Here is a 14,250-nt window from a genome sequence, read left to right as displayed (position 1 = left end):
GTCTAAAATTGTTTGACAACAAAGAGATAAAAGCTTAATACTGACCAAGTTGTTGCACAGGAGAAAAAAGGGAGGGAGGTGTAAGGCAACTGAAGTTGAACTAAGTTAAAAAAATGAAAAGAACTTCATGTTAGCTTCTTTCCAAAATATAAAGCTTAACCAACATGTTCTTAAAGAAGCATATGATGGTAAAATAGGCACTCAGTGTGCACCCTGTAGTACATACAACACAGAAAAATTACAAGAAAGCCTGATCACTCTGGAATTTTCACCTAGCTTTCAACTGCACTCAATGGCCAAGTCTGGTACAAGCATAAGTTTCATAGTTCTGCATCTTTAACTATACTGGGTTTAAATTACTGCCAGGTTTGGTTTTCCCCTTATCACAGGTAACTGAGTTCATGGAGTGTGGAAGAGAAGGCTACTTTGGAAAGTACAAAACGAGACTGGCTCAACCATCCCCATTATTGATTGGATTATTATTTTTTAAGTGATCCAAAATGTTTTGCCAAGCAATTCAAAGCGCAGCACCGTATTCCTCACTCACTGAAGGCCACTGGAGCCCACTTACCTAATGTCCACGCGAAATAATACTTGGGCTTTGCGGCCTGCATGACCACATATAAATAGAAGAGCCGCGTCAGAAAGTCTGCTTCATGAACAAACCAGTCGTCAGCAAGGCAGGTGATGGGGAATGTCTTTGTCAATGTCAAGAACAACAGGAGAGACACCAAAGTGACGCACAACTTCTGTATCACAGCTCTCTGCAAACGGGAGAAAATCAGTGTTACCACTTAGATGGCTCAGCAACAAGGACAGCGGTCGGGGGCCAGGGACATTAAGAACACTTGCTCCAACAGCAGTTAGAGCATTATCGTGGGAAGGAGGAACAGGTATTCCCCCTCCTGACACAAAACTGTGGAAGCCGAGTAGGGGGTGTGTTTAGATGCAGAATTTACAGCTGAGACTGATTGTACGCAGAATGGAAGCAAATTTCTTTCAGCACACCCTACCTAAAAAAGGTGAGACTGTTAACCTTGGCATATCAATTTCTCCAAACTCAGAAGCTACTAGCAGATTAGTAAAGCATGCTCTTAGGCATGTGCCCAGGTGAGTCACGAAGGCCCCTCTCCTGTCCCTCTCTAAAACTTCTTCCCCAGCTCTGCTTCTCAGCCAGCTTGCTGTCACTGCCTTCCTCCACCTTTCTGACCTGCAGTTAGCCAGCCTTGCACTGAACCTTCTGAGACCGTGAGCTCAATGAAACCTCTCCTCCTTTAAGCTGTGGTGTCAGGCAACTCAAAAGGTAAGTGACTTCGTTACCTAAAATATATGAGAAGTGGCCAACATCACAGGGCGGCCACTTTCCACCAGAAAGGGGTAAATGTTTGCCTTCTAATTCTATAGCCAGCAGAGTCCCAGAAATGGGCTTGAATCAGCAGCCAAGAGGACAGAGGCTCAGTACCAGGAACCCTGTGCAGGGGACTAAACACCTGAGCCACCACGTGACCAAATACCTGAGCCAGGTAATGCAAAACTTTCGCCTTCTAGGATGGCTCATATATTCTCTGTCCTAGGGTTAAGAGGTGCTCTGTTTTTAAATTCCTCTGGACATAGTGGCTGCTCTCAGCTTCTGTAACATTCCAGGAAATGTCACTCTACAGAGTTGTAACTTTTCCCTTTGTGAAAACAGACTTTGAGTTATAATATGGCATTACATCATCCCCTTCTCGGAGGGTGAATGGAGGATTAAGTGAATGAATATTTACAAGGCACTGGAGATAGATCCTGGCTCCCAGCTAAAAGAAAATTTCTTTTTGCTCCACAAAAAGAAATTGTACTGCAAAGAATGTCAATACTGGCATTTTAAGCAAATGCTTAAAAACTGGGGGAAAAGCTACTCCCTAAACTTTTGTCTTCTTCTCCTTATGGTTTTTTCCACCTTGGTTTTCTAATTACAACAATTACTAGTGAGAGTTAGGTCTGGCAGCGAAACTCCATTCTCTGGACTTCTGAGGAAGCACGTGGCACTAAGCACTTACATTAGGAGAAGGCTCCGGCAGGCTGTGGAAACCTCTGTGCTTCCAGTTCACGCCCAGCAACTGCATGTGTATGTGTCTCCCTTCAATGAAGGCCACGTAGTCCTTGAAGTTGTTACAAGGACCAGCAATGACGCTCATGAAATTGAGAAGGTAGCTTAAATATTCCAAAAAAGAAGGCTTCACTCTGAAAATGAAGTTTAAAAGCTGAAAACTTTTCAATCCTTGATTTTGTTCAGAATACACAAACAACTGGATCATATACACAACAGTTGTCTTGGTGGGCTATTATGTGTGATAAGGCCTTCCTCTGTTCTCTAGAAAAATCACCTGTAGACTTTTTTAAAAAATAATTTTATTGAGAAACAAATAGCAATGAGACAGTTTCAAAACTGATCAGGACAGTTTCAACAATAAATACATTGCACAGTGTTGTCTCAGTGGTTATTCATTGCATAAGATGCAGACATGTCATCCTGTTCATATACACTATTAGAACAAATCTTCTGATTCACTGAATTAAGAGAATGTAGCTGTATATCTATCCTATTTTGAATATACAGATACAAAATGGTCATTCATTTGTATTCCCTTTTTTGTTTAGTTTTGTCAAAAAAGACAAAACTAAACAAAATTCCATTGTCACTACCAATTTGATTTGAAACTGTCTCAATGCTATTTTTTTCTCAATAAAATTATGGGAAAAATATTTAAATTACCTGTAGACTCTTGTGGAAAGGCAAAGTTAATGAGGCCCGTGGTCAGAGAAGACTGTGGGCTTCGCCCTCTAGTGGTGGTGTCGCTATACAGGCTGGGGGCTGGGAAGGCCAGGACTACTGGGGCTCAGAAGTGCTCTTTTCTCTGTCCCTTACTTGTGTACAACACACAATGAAGGTAACAAATGTAAGGCAGGGTGAAACCTGAACTGTTAGCCGATGGGATACTTTGAAATGGGGAAACTCGCTCCTGACAGCCAAGATAAATACAAAACAAAGGCGGAGTGGATCCAGCTTCCACTGTGAGGAGGCCACGGCAATGCATTGTCTGCTCTGTCATCCAGGCAGGAGGGCCTGTGCAAGAAATCAAAAGTGGTGGCAGGGAAAAAGCTCTCGCAAGAACAGAGCAGCCAGAGCTGGGGAGATAGCTCGGTAGTCCAAGCGCCTGACTGCCAAACAAAAGGACGTGGGATGGATCCCTGTACCACATGCCACGCTGGGCCCCAAACCCCAGGCACAATGTGGGGGCCACCTAAACCGGGCGTGGTGACGCACACCTGTAATCCCTGCACCGGGGAGGCTGAGACAAGAGGATCGATACAAGTTGGAGCTGCATAGTGAGGCCCTGGGCCAAAAAAGCAAATGATTAAAAAATTAAATTAATTTTAAAAATTAAAGAACTGAGCTGCAGTTGGGACCCTGCTGCAGCGGGTCAGACCTGAGGGAAAGGCTTCCAGAGGCACACTGCTAACCAGCCATGGGGATTATGCCCGCTACTGCACAATGCTGAGGGAAGGACTTGATTCCTTAGAATCTTCCAATGACTGCCCCTTCATTAAGGAAGCAACTGGAGGGCCAGGAAGATGGCTCAGTAGAATAAGCACTTCCCTGGCAAGCGCAAGGGCCTGAGTTCAATCCCCAGTTCTGAACAAAAAAAAAAAAAAAAAGGAAGCAACTAGGTCCCCTTACTCATCCCAGTTGTTCCCTGACATTGTCTTGCAGAAACCCCAGCCAAAGCTGCCCTGACCTCCCTGCCCTGCTGCTCAAGGCCTCCTTCACCCCCAGGGTTGTCTCCTATGTGAAGACTCACGCCCTTCCTTCCTCTCTAACACTGGCCCCCTTTCTAGTGCACCTCAACACCGGACAATGCCCACCTCCAAGTTTCTCTTCTCTCCCAGCCTCATGTATGTCTCTGTCCAGAATTTCTATCTTCTTCCAGCCTTTGGCCTCTTAACACACTGACATGCATGAAAAATCAGCTATTTCCTGAGGGCCCCAGACACATGCTCAATAAAAATAATTCTGCAGTAGACTAAACAACTGATGAAGGAGAATCCTGTAGAACTAACAAAGTTTTAGATCCATTTACTTCCTGCCCCAACAACACAGCTTCTGGGAACCTGTCCTACAGCTAAACACAAACACATTTAAAATGATCCACTACTTACCATCTGTCAAAGCCAAAGACTGGAAGATAGTCCAAGAATCTATCAGTAACACATTAAATATGTAATATCATATCCAAATAATGGCATTAACCTATAGCCATCAGAAAAATGCGGGAGAATCTCTAGACATGGATATATAGTGGGCTGAAGTGAACTCACTTCACAGCAAGTCGGCGCTGCTCACCAGAGAGGTCTTCAGCCTTTCGACCTAGTCCTACAAAATGGAGAAAAAAAATTACCAGTAAGATGATGGAAGTGAAGTAAACAATCCTGAAAGATTAAACTCATTTGGGAAACGAATTATTGCTGCTTCATAAATCATAAAGAATCCCTCTTCTTCATTTTTTAAAAATAGCCTGTGTGGGTCTGGGCCAGGGCTCAAAGCAGAGTGTGTGCTTGGCATTCACGAGGCTCTGGGCGCCATCCCCTGTGGGTGAGGGGCCATGGAGGGCCTGGATCAAAGTGCTACCTGGAAGTCACAAACGTGCACACTACAGATTCCTAGGAAAAGGGGAGCTGAGTTCAAAGGTTCCTTCTGGCTACTGTGCACAGCCTTCCCCGTGTCCTCCCTTCCCACTCTATGATTTCACTGCCACGGCAGAGCAGTGAGCTTGTGGTGGGGAGATCATGTGGAAATAATGAGGACTTTCCTCCTCCAAGCATAAGAAAAATGTTTAATTTTTTCTTGCATTTTTTTCTCTTTCTCTCTTCTTAATTTCCTAATGACTTGTTTTCTTTTTCTTTTTCCAATTTGACATGCATATATCTGGTAATCTATACAACTAAGTTAAAGATAACTATGCAATACAACAAATATTGTCAAATTTTTTTTAAAAAAGTAACCTTGAGTGCAGGAAAAGCACAAAGGGATTAACAGATTTTTTACTTCTTCAAATCCATCTGCAGCAGACCAACTCCCAACCAGATCACATATGTGCGTCCCATAAAGTTTACTTATTAAACTGGAGTCAGAGCAACTGAAACACTGTCTTACAAGCACTGTAAGACAGCCCAATCAGTAGCGATTGATCATGGTCACCAACCATGGAAAATTCAAGTCGTGCTTGAGAGAAGATGGGGTGCTTCCAGAATCTCCCTGTTCCTCCCACACACAGGAAAAATAGAAAAAGGCAAATAAACATTTTGCTCCATATAAAAGATGCTCCAAAAAAAATACAGTACACTAAGAATATCTGAGGTAAAATTTGGCAGGGCACCGTGGAACATCCCTGTAATCCCAATACTCTGGGAGACAAAAGGACTGAAAGTTTGGGCCCAGTCTGAACAACTTGCAACTTATCAAAACCCTGCCCTACAGTAAATATAAAAATATAAGTATAAAAAAGTTGGAAGATAGCTCAGTGGGTAAGATTTGGGTTCAATCCCCGTTACTGTCAAAGAGAACAGATTCTTTATTTATTTATTTATTTATTTTTGAGAACAGATTCTTTAAACAGGATATGGTTGAACATGCCCATAAGCCCAGCTATCTGGGAGGCTGAAGGTCTCAGCAAATAGTACATATGCGGAAATGTTAGGAAGTAAAACAATTTAGCTAGTGGTTTATTTTTCAGATGTTAATCTACAGCTACAACCAAGCTGAGTTTCAGTATGAACAACTCACAAACACTTTGGATTCTTTGACAATGGCACTTGAAAACCTCACATTCTGGGAAACTCAGTAAGTGAACCAGGATGGTTGGTTACCGGAGAAAAACTCCCTCCTTGGTATAAAATTATGGAGCTCTCTACAGAATGACTCAAGCACCAAGTATGAAGTAGGAACACCCTGGGTCGAATGAAATTTAATCAGCTCCCAATGTTTAAGTAGAAATAAGAAAGCTAGCTATCAGAGATAAACCTTCTCAATCTGTCTACATATAAAGAGATTTTAATAGTCAGAAGCATTTTCCTGAGCAGTATAAATCCACAGATTATACTTTTACTAATTGAACCTGGCATTTCTTAAACCCATATTGAAAACTTCTGCCCAGCTGAAATAATCTTCTTTCCCTAGGAGCTTAGTTTTAACAGTGTAAATCACATGTTCTGGCCATTTCTAGGAAGTGCATAAGAGGAAAAAAAAGTTTAGTTTTGTACAAATGGAAGATTCTTCCTTGTCCCAGCTTTTCATAGGGTCAGGCTAATCTCATTAGATAATTTTCTAAGCCAAAACATTCACATTAAAAAATGATTAAGCAGCCAATGCTATTTCATTTTTTATTACCTTGTAAGCTTTTCAGAGATTAAACTGAAGTAAAAGGCCATTTCTTAACAGATTTGGAAAAGAAGGTCAGAAAGTGTCACAAATTAAAACACTACAAAAATAAATAGAAAACCCAGTTCTTGGAGCACATACAGAAGACAGATTCACATGAGAAATAGTGGATATTCACTGGGAAAGAAAAGGGCTATGATTAAAGAAGTCTAGAAACTCTGAAGAAGATAAAACAGGATCTGGCTGCACTGGGCCACATTTTGGACGGCATGTCTACACGGAAAGGACAGCCTACGTGTCAGGCTCACTCTGAGAACGGAAAGGGGAGCTGCCTTTCTCACCATCATGAACCTGAAAAGCCAAGGTGGTGATCTTCTGGGTGACAATCATCAGAGGCCTAGAAGGATAAAAGCAAAATCAACACTAGCACAAAAAGAACTACATTCTATTTCTTTGCATGTTTTTTCACGTTGAAGTTCGTTAAGCAAACTACAAAAATTTTGAATTAAAAACATTCCATCGTTATTTCCCCCTCCAAGTAATTTTTAATAAATAGATGCAACACCACTGAGTACTCAGATCCCCCTAGACGTCCCTCGTGCCCTGAAGCCTCAGGGTCAGGGCTGATCCAGCAGCAGCATCGCAGCATCACCTGGAGGAAGGTAGCCGCTCAGTCTCCAATTCAGACAAGAACACCAGGGTCTACTTAACAAGATTGCGAGAGAAATCAAAGGCACATTAAAGTATAAGAAGCAATGGTCCGGGACACGCCTAAACCCATGCCCTGGCTCCACCTGGAGATTAAGGGAGAGAAAGAGGAAGATAGACACAAGTGTGTGTTCACACTCACACCCACACAAGAGAGCACACAGTGTGTAAAAAACTACACTGAGTGCTTAAGTTATTTTTTATTTTAAGTAAAAGATACATAGACACATAGCCATTAACCATCCTCCCACTTCAAATACACTGATCCCATCATTCCTGCCAATTTCTGAAGCAGCTCTGGAAGTCCTCTTTCATGACTGTCTTCACAAAATGTGACACAAAATGCAGTGAACGCTGCTACTGAGTGCTGTCTAAGGGAACACATTACAGTTCATGCAATGTAGTAGCCACTGGCACTCTGCTACAATCATTGTCGGAAACTGTGTATAATTGTTTTTATTATTTTTTATTTAAAGTAAGAAAGCACAACACTGCAGTGTGTCCTCACTCTCCTCACCCGCCAGCTCTGCCACTGTGCAACTCATGGCTCTTTCCAAAGTCAAAATGACCATGAAGAAAGGTAAACAGGACAGCGCAACAAAAGACACTCACGAGAGGACTCCCAGAACTGCTCCCGAAAACAGCAAGAATGGTGTGTGCTTGAAGCGAGTACAGGTATTGGGGTTAGGGGGACAAGATGTTCCACTATTTGAACCACCAGTAGTACATACGTGACTGTGCCATACCCCCCAACTGAACAGTCATACATGTACTACTGATGGGCCACAGCCACCTGGCAGCGAGGTACATAAATTACAGCGCCACTGTGAACATGTTCATAGCAGTATGTCTTAAGTCTTTTACAGCAATAATTTTTAACTTAAACACTTATGATAGTTTGTAATCCCATCTTGGTATATATAGTCATGCACTATATAAAGATGCTTCAGTCAATGACCATATATATAACAATGGTGCTGTAAAACTAATATGGAGCTGAGAGATCCCTGTCCCTGGGAGACACTGCAGCCCTCATAATGTCATAATGTGGTATATCATTCACACGTTTGTGATAATGCCTGTATACACAAATGTTATGGTTTGTGTCTAGCTGTCCCCCAAATCTTCATGCAGTCATGGGGCGGACTTCTAGACTTTATGATTAATTCATGATCCAGTGCTGGGATTATGGGTGTGAGTGCTGCTGGGATTATGGGTGTGAGTGCTACACCTGGCCTGGGGCACACACCCTGAATGCAACATAAGAGAGAGAGATAGACTTGCTCTCTGTTGCTGCTGTTGCTGCTGCTCCTCTCATTTGCTCTTGCCGTTTTGACGTTTTCCACTGCCATGAATGCTGCCCTCTGCCATGTGCCACTCCACCTTGGAGCCCGCTGAGTACGGACAAACTCCATACTCCACAAACTGTGAGTTCAATAAGCTTTTCCTTCCTTCATTTTGGGTGTTGGGTATTTGTCCGAGCAACAAGAGAAAAGTAAGAGACAAGACAACAAACCTGCTGAGAAATGCTTAGATACACAAATACCTACCACTGGGTTACAACTGCCCAACGCAGTCAGTAGAGTAACATGCTATACAGATTTGTAGCCTACAAACATTAAACAGGTTACACCTTCTGGACAAGGCATGAAGATGGCTATCACACCTAGCTTTTGTAAAGAATCTAAGATGTTCACACAAGGACAGAATCACATGATCACGTATTTCTGAGAGTGTGCTCCCAGTTAAGTGACACACAGCTGCATTACCTTCTTCATATAAATATGCTCTAATGTTCTTTGCTGTGTCAAAGGCAATCCTTCCATGAACACATAGTAAAATACACATTTATAAAATTCAACTGCCTGTCAATAGCCACGTATTGACAAAATACCAACCTTTAGTCGATAAAAGTCATAATATAAAAACTTGCCTCAGAGATAGTACCCATGTTTTTTAAAAAATGGATTCTAGGATAACTCACTGAGAGGATATTCTAGGATAATTCACTAGAATAATCTTTTTAATGAATCGTGGGGCAACTCAGTGCCTACATAAAAAAATTATAAAACATAATTCAAAAATGGATAAAGAGGGCCAGGGAAATGGCTCAGCAGCATAAGCTCCTGCCTGGCATGCACAAGGTCCCAAGTTCAATCCCAGTAACACAAAAAAGAAAAAAAAAAAAAAAAAAGGATAAAGATCTAAATATATGGGCTAAAATTATATAACTATCAGGAATATAGGTACTGGTTTTCTTAGGCATAAGAACAAGAAAAGAAAATAACAAATTAAATGACCTCATCAAAATCTTATTTTAATGCCTCAAAGGACAGACACCACTAAGAAAGCAAAATGCTATTTCACAGAATACAAGAAAATATTTGCAAATTACATCTGACTCTTACAATTTAATAGACAAATAACTCAGTTTAAAAATGGGAATAGAATCTGAATGGCTATTTCTCTAAGAGGATAAACAAATGGCCAAACGACATTTTTTTATTGAAAAGATGCTCAAAGATAATTAGCCATTGGAGACAAAATGAGACACTGTTTCACAAGTACTAGGATGGTCAGAATAAAAGGTAGACAATAACAAGCATGGTAGGGAGGTGGAGAAGCTGGAACATTACTCACTGCCTGTGAGAATATTTAATGGTCTGACAGCTTTAGAAACAGTATAGCCATTTCTACAATGGTTAAACAGAGGTACCTTATGACCCAGGAATTCCACAACTAGGCATATATCCATGAGAAATAAAATGTCTACAGAAAACACATGCATGAATATTCAGAGCAACATTACTAATAACAGCCCCAAGAAATAATCTAAACATCTACCAACTCATGAAGAAAGACAGTGTGGTGTGTCTACACAACAGAATATTACTCAGCAAAGAGAAGTACTGACACAGCATACAAATGGATGAACCTTGGAACACCATACTAAGTGAAAAAAGTACAGTGTGCAATTTCATTTATGTAAAATCTCTCCAATAGGAAAACCATAAAAAAAAAAAAAAAGATTGTGGGAAATGAAGGATGATATGTGAACTTCTTCTGAACGGGGAATGAAAATGTAAAATGAAGTGTGATGTTCTTCTGTGTGAATTCATTTGCTGAATATCCTAAAACCATTCAGCTGCACACTTTAAATGATGTACAGTATGTGAATTATACCTCAGCAAAGACAATAAAACATTCGAAAGCTGAGCGGCACACACTGGTGTATGCCTGAAGTCCCAGCTACTCGGGAGGCTGAAACAGAAGAAATCATTTGAGCCCAGGAGTTTAAGGCCAGCCCGAGCAACACAATAAGACCACATCTTTAAAAAAAAAAAAAAAAACTGGAAAAAAAAAAAAGTAAGATAAAATGATACCCATTCTCCTAATTTTTCTGCCCTAGGTTCATACCTTTAATAACTCTACTGTTTATCTAAGTTCATTCAAGCTGTCATAACGAAATGTCATAAATGAGGTGGCTTAATTTAATTCTGATATTCTGTCACACTTCTGGAGGCGGGAAGCTGAGGTCAAGGTGCTGGCAGAGCTGAGGAATTGCATGCAAGATGGCTCTTTGGTACCCTCCGTGGTAGAAGGGTACAGAGCTCCCTGGGGCTGCTTCCGTAAGACCACTAATCGCCCTCCTGAGAGCACAAGCCTCACGACGTAACCACTTCTCAAAAGCCCCACCTCCTCACATCATGACCTTGGAGATGAGGGTCACATATGAATTTAGAAGGGGACATAAAACTGGGACGTTATTACAGTTCAACAAGTCAAGAGAAAATCCCATTGCCCTGCCCTGTTTTCCTTCAAGTCTTAGTCTTGCCGGATTTTCTGACCTCTATTCTTGAGGCTTTTTGGGTAATTTACAGTCTTTGAGCCCAGCTGCTGGATAGTTTCCTTATTTACAAGGACGAGGCTTGCTTCCTGTCCTATGACAGCCTCGTGGAGTCATCTCAGATGCCACACAGCCCCGAGTCCTGGGGGAAAAGGGATGGGTGTCTGGGTTCTGCCAGAACTGGTGAGAATAACTACAGCAAACAAGGCCACCAAGTCACCATGTGTACCAAGACATGATCACAGATGACACTCATTTAGAACAACCCTTTCATATTGCAAAGATAATTGCTTTTCCACAGTACTCAGGTTCTGTCCTACAAATAAGGGCTACAGTACATAAAGCTTTTTCATAAGACTACCTTGATCTTACAACCCAATATAACACTGTAACTCACCCTTTTGGTTTTCAAAGAGATCTCTGGCCCACAGTATGTAACAGAAGCCAAGAGCTTTTTTCTTAATAGGGATCACTCTAGACATCACACTTAAAGTATTGTCCAAAAATGGTCTTCAAAGCATAACAGTCTTCTTTCCAAACACATTCTGTCTTTATTTTCTCTAGAAGTTTGGAAGCCTTAGGAACCAACCTTCTGGGGCTGGGGAGAGAGCTCAGTAGAATAAGTGCTTAGTGGGCAAGCACAAGGGCCTGAGTTCAATCCTCGGTTCCGGGAAATAAAAAAAAGGAACCAACCTTTTAATGCATGGCACACTCTCCAGCAACCACATTATCTGCAAACCATGTAAGTTTCTACCATGTACTGAATCCATAACTCCATCCTAAAACCTTAGAATACAGTACATACCTCAATAAAGAGAATGTATTACGGACTTAGCCTACCTTTGTGGCTCTGCAGAAATAAATTTGTTTTCCTCTAACTTCTGTTAAATGTATTCTATGACTGGGCATTGTTCAGCAAAATATTTAATAGCCTAATATTCCTATATCTGACTGTCAGGAGATTGCACCCAGCAGACCCGCTAGGGGAAGTCCCAGCCCAGCTGCTGTGCTCTGATCTCACCCCATGTTCAGACAGAAGCCCCGCCCCTTTGGCAGCTCCCAGCCAATGACTGGGCACAGCAGCAATATGCCTAGGCAGGCCACTCCCCACTACTGTGGTACTCCTCTGCTCTAACTTTGAGCTGAAAGTTCTTTATAGACTTTAACCTAAAACTGTCCTTAGAACTGCAGAGGCATCCAACATCTCTCTTCCTTCTTTTTCTCTCCTTCTTAGAAATAAAATCTGCATTTCAGTCTGAAAGCTGTCTCAGCCTCATGCATGTCCCTCCCCATCCACCCTTGGCCAGCAGGAAATACACATCACCCCCACACCTCTTACGCATCTGTTCTCATGCTGCCATCTGCTTCTGGGAATATCCAGATAGGGCAACACATAATAATGGAGAGTTACAGCAGCACCGATGACTAGTAATTCAATAAGAAATATCACCACTAGGTCTATGTGAGAACCACATACTGTCATATGTTAGAGAAGACATCCTGTTTTGAAATAAGTACTAAAAGCCCGTGGCTCAAATATTGCTGCATATCATGACCATACTTTGAACAGCATGGTGCTTATGCTTAAACATCAAAAGAAGCAAAGTGCTTGTAAATAAGGAGGGGCAAGGGGGTTGCTGGGAGAGGAAGGGAATGGGAAAAAATAGCATCAAGTTATACCAGGTACAGGTACAATTCCCTACAATGAATGTGATCACTATGTACACCAAAATATACCAACGAACTTACTTATTTTTTTAAAAAAGAAGTTTTTAGCAACTTAAAGAAGAAACAACTCACAACATAATCATTTTAAAAAGCATAAGGTACACTAAGTGGTGCTAAAGCAGACCAAAACGCCACAAACTAGAACCAGAATCTGCCCACTAAAAGGAAGGTGAGTTTCACGTCCCTCTACATAACCTACTTTTCTGTATGAGGAAAAAGTGCGTATCATCTTCCCCAGAATCCTGCATCTCTGAACATTTTTTAATTAATAAATTTCTTTGACTCTATGGATAGGACAAACAAAACAATTTAGATTCAGGAGTTACTGAACTAAAGAACAGAATCCTTAGAGCTACTGACTTAGGATAAAAATTAAATTCCATCCATGTTGTGTTTCAATCAGAATATGAAACAAGGGGCCGGGGAGATGGCTCAGTGGAATAAGCGCTTCCCTGGCAAGTGCAAGGGCCTGAGTTCAATCCCCAGTTCCACCAAAAAAAAAAAAAAAAAAAAAAAAAACAATATAAAACAAACTCATTTGATGGTTTACAACTGGAATTCATGTTCCTTTTTGGCAAAAATAACATGAAGCTCATACACAAGCACCTATTATAATACTGTAAGCCCAGAAGAACAAAATCAAGGGGAGACTCATTCAGGGGAAAAATTTGTCAAGACAACGAGGCCTCCAAACTTCACCTGTATTCAGATTATGCTCCTCTGCTCCACACCCCACCCTCCGCGCGTTGATGCCTGTCAGCCTCGGGCCCTGCCCCGGGACCCCTGGGAACCACCTGCCCAATCGAAAATGGTACCATTTCACCCTTTTCACTTTGTCTTATGATTTCTTTTTTTCATAATTAAAAGCAAAATCATATTTTTCTTCTTGAACAGAAGATTGATGGTGTATTTTGTTTTTTAAAAAATTATATATATATATGAGAGAGAGAGAGAGAGAGAGAGAGAGAGAGAGAGAGAGAGAGAGAGAGAAGAAATGAAATTTTTAAAGGCACGCAGATGAAGATATTTTTGGAATAGAGAGAACAATGTCAACCCCTCAACCCTTCCCCCACTCTCATAGTCATTTAAAACATTTAACTCCTAAACCACACATGGTGATATATGCTTGTCATACCAGAACTCTTTTTTTTTTTTTTTTTTTGGTGGAACCGGGGATTGAACTTAGACCCTCACGCTTGCCAGGGAAGTGCTTATTCTACTGAGCCATCTCCCCGGCCCCAAGAACTCTTGAAAGGCTGAAGCAGGAGGATCCAAAGTTCAAGCCCATCCTGGTAACACAATGACTTGAAAGACTCTGTCTCAAAATAAAAAATAAAAATACAAAAAAAAGGGGGTAGAGGTGTAGCTTAGCACAAAGGTCCTGGGTTCAATCCCCAGTAACACTAAATAAACAAACAAATGTCACCTCTATAGTTTGGTAATCAACTACAACAACATCACCAATTCTTCATTTAACAGGGGACAAACCAAAACTGTTTGGTATAACTTTACTGCAAAATGAATCTCCAGGTGACTGTGCTAATCACTG

General features: G+C 41.3%; 1 protein-coding gene across 1 annotated transcript in view; it reads right to left on the bottom strand.

The window, feature by feature from the left end:
• Mboat1 (membrane bound O-acyltransferase domain containing 1) overlaps positions 1 to 14,250 on the bottom strand; it is a 108,727-nt gene that overhangs the window by 23,471 nt on the left and 71,006 nt on the right. The window contains exons 5-8 of the mRNA XM_004640153.2: positions 6,760 to 6,815; positions 4,360 to 4,414; positions 2,040 to 2,223; positions 572 to 764 (exon numbers count right to left, since the gene is read on the bottom strand). Coding sequence (XP_004640210.1) covers positions 572 to 764; positions 2,040 to 2,223; positions 4,360 to 4,414; positions 6,760 to 6,815 — 488 coding nt within the window. The remainder of the gene's footprint in view (positions 1 to 571; positions 765 to 2,039; positions 2,224 to 4,359; positions 4,415 to 6,759; positions 6,816 to 14,250) is intronic.

The sequence above is a fragment of the Octodon degus genome, unplaced genomic scaffold (genome assembly GCF_000260255.1).
Source record: "Octodon degus isolate 3935 unplaced genomic scaffold, OctDeg1.0 scaffold00119, whole genome shotgun sequence".
Lineage (NCBI taxonomy): Eukaryota > Metazoa > Chordata > Mammalia > Rodentia > Octodontidae > Octodon > Octodon degus.
Note: the sequence above shows the minus strand (reverse complement) of the source record. Positions and strands in the feature narration are given on the sequence as shown.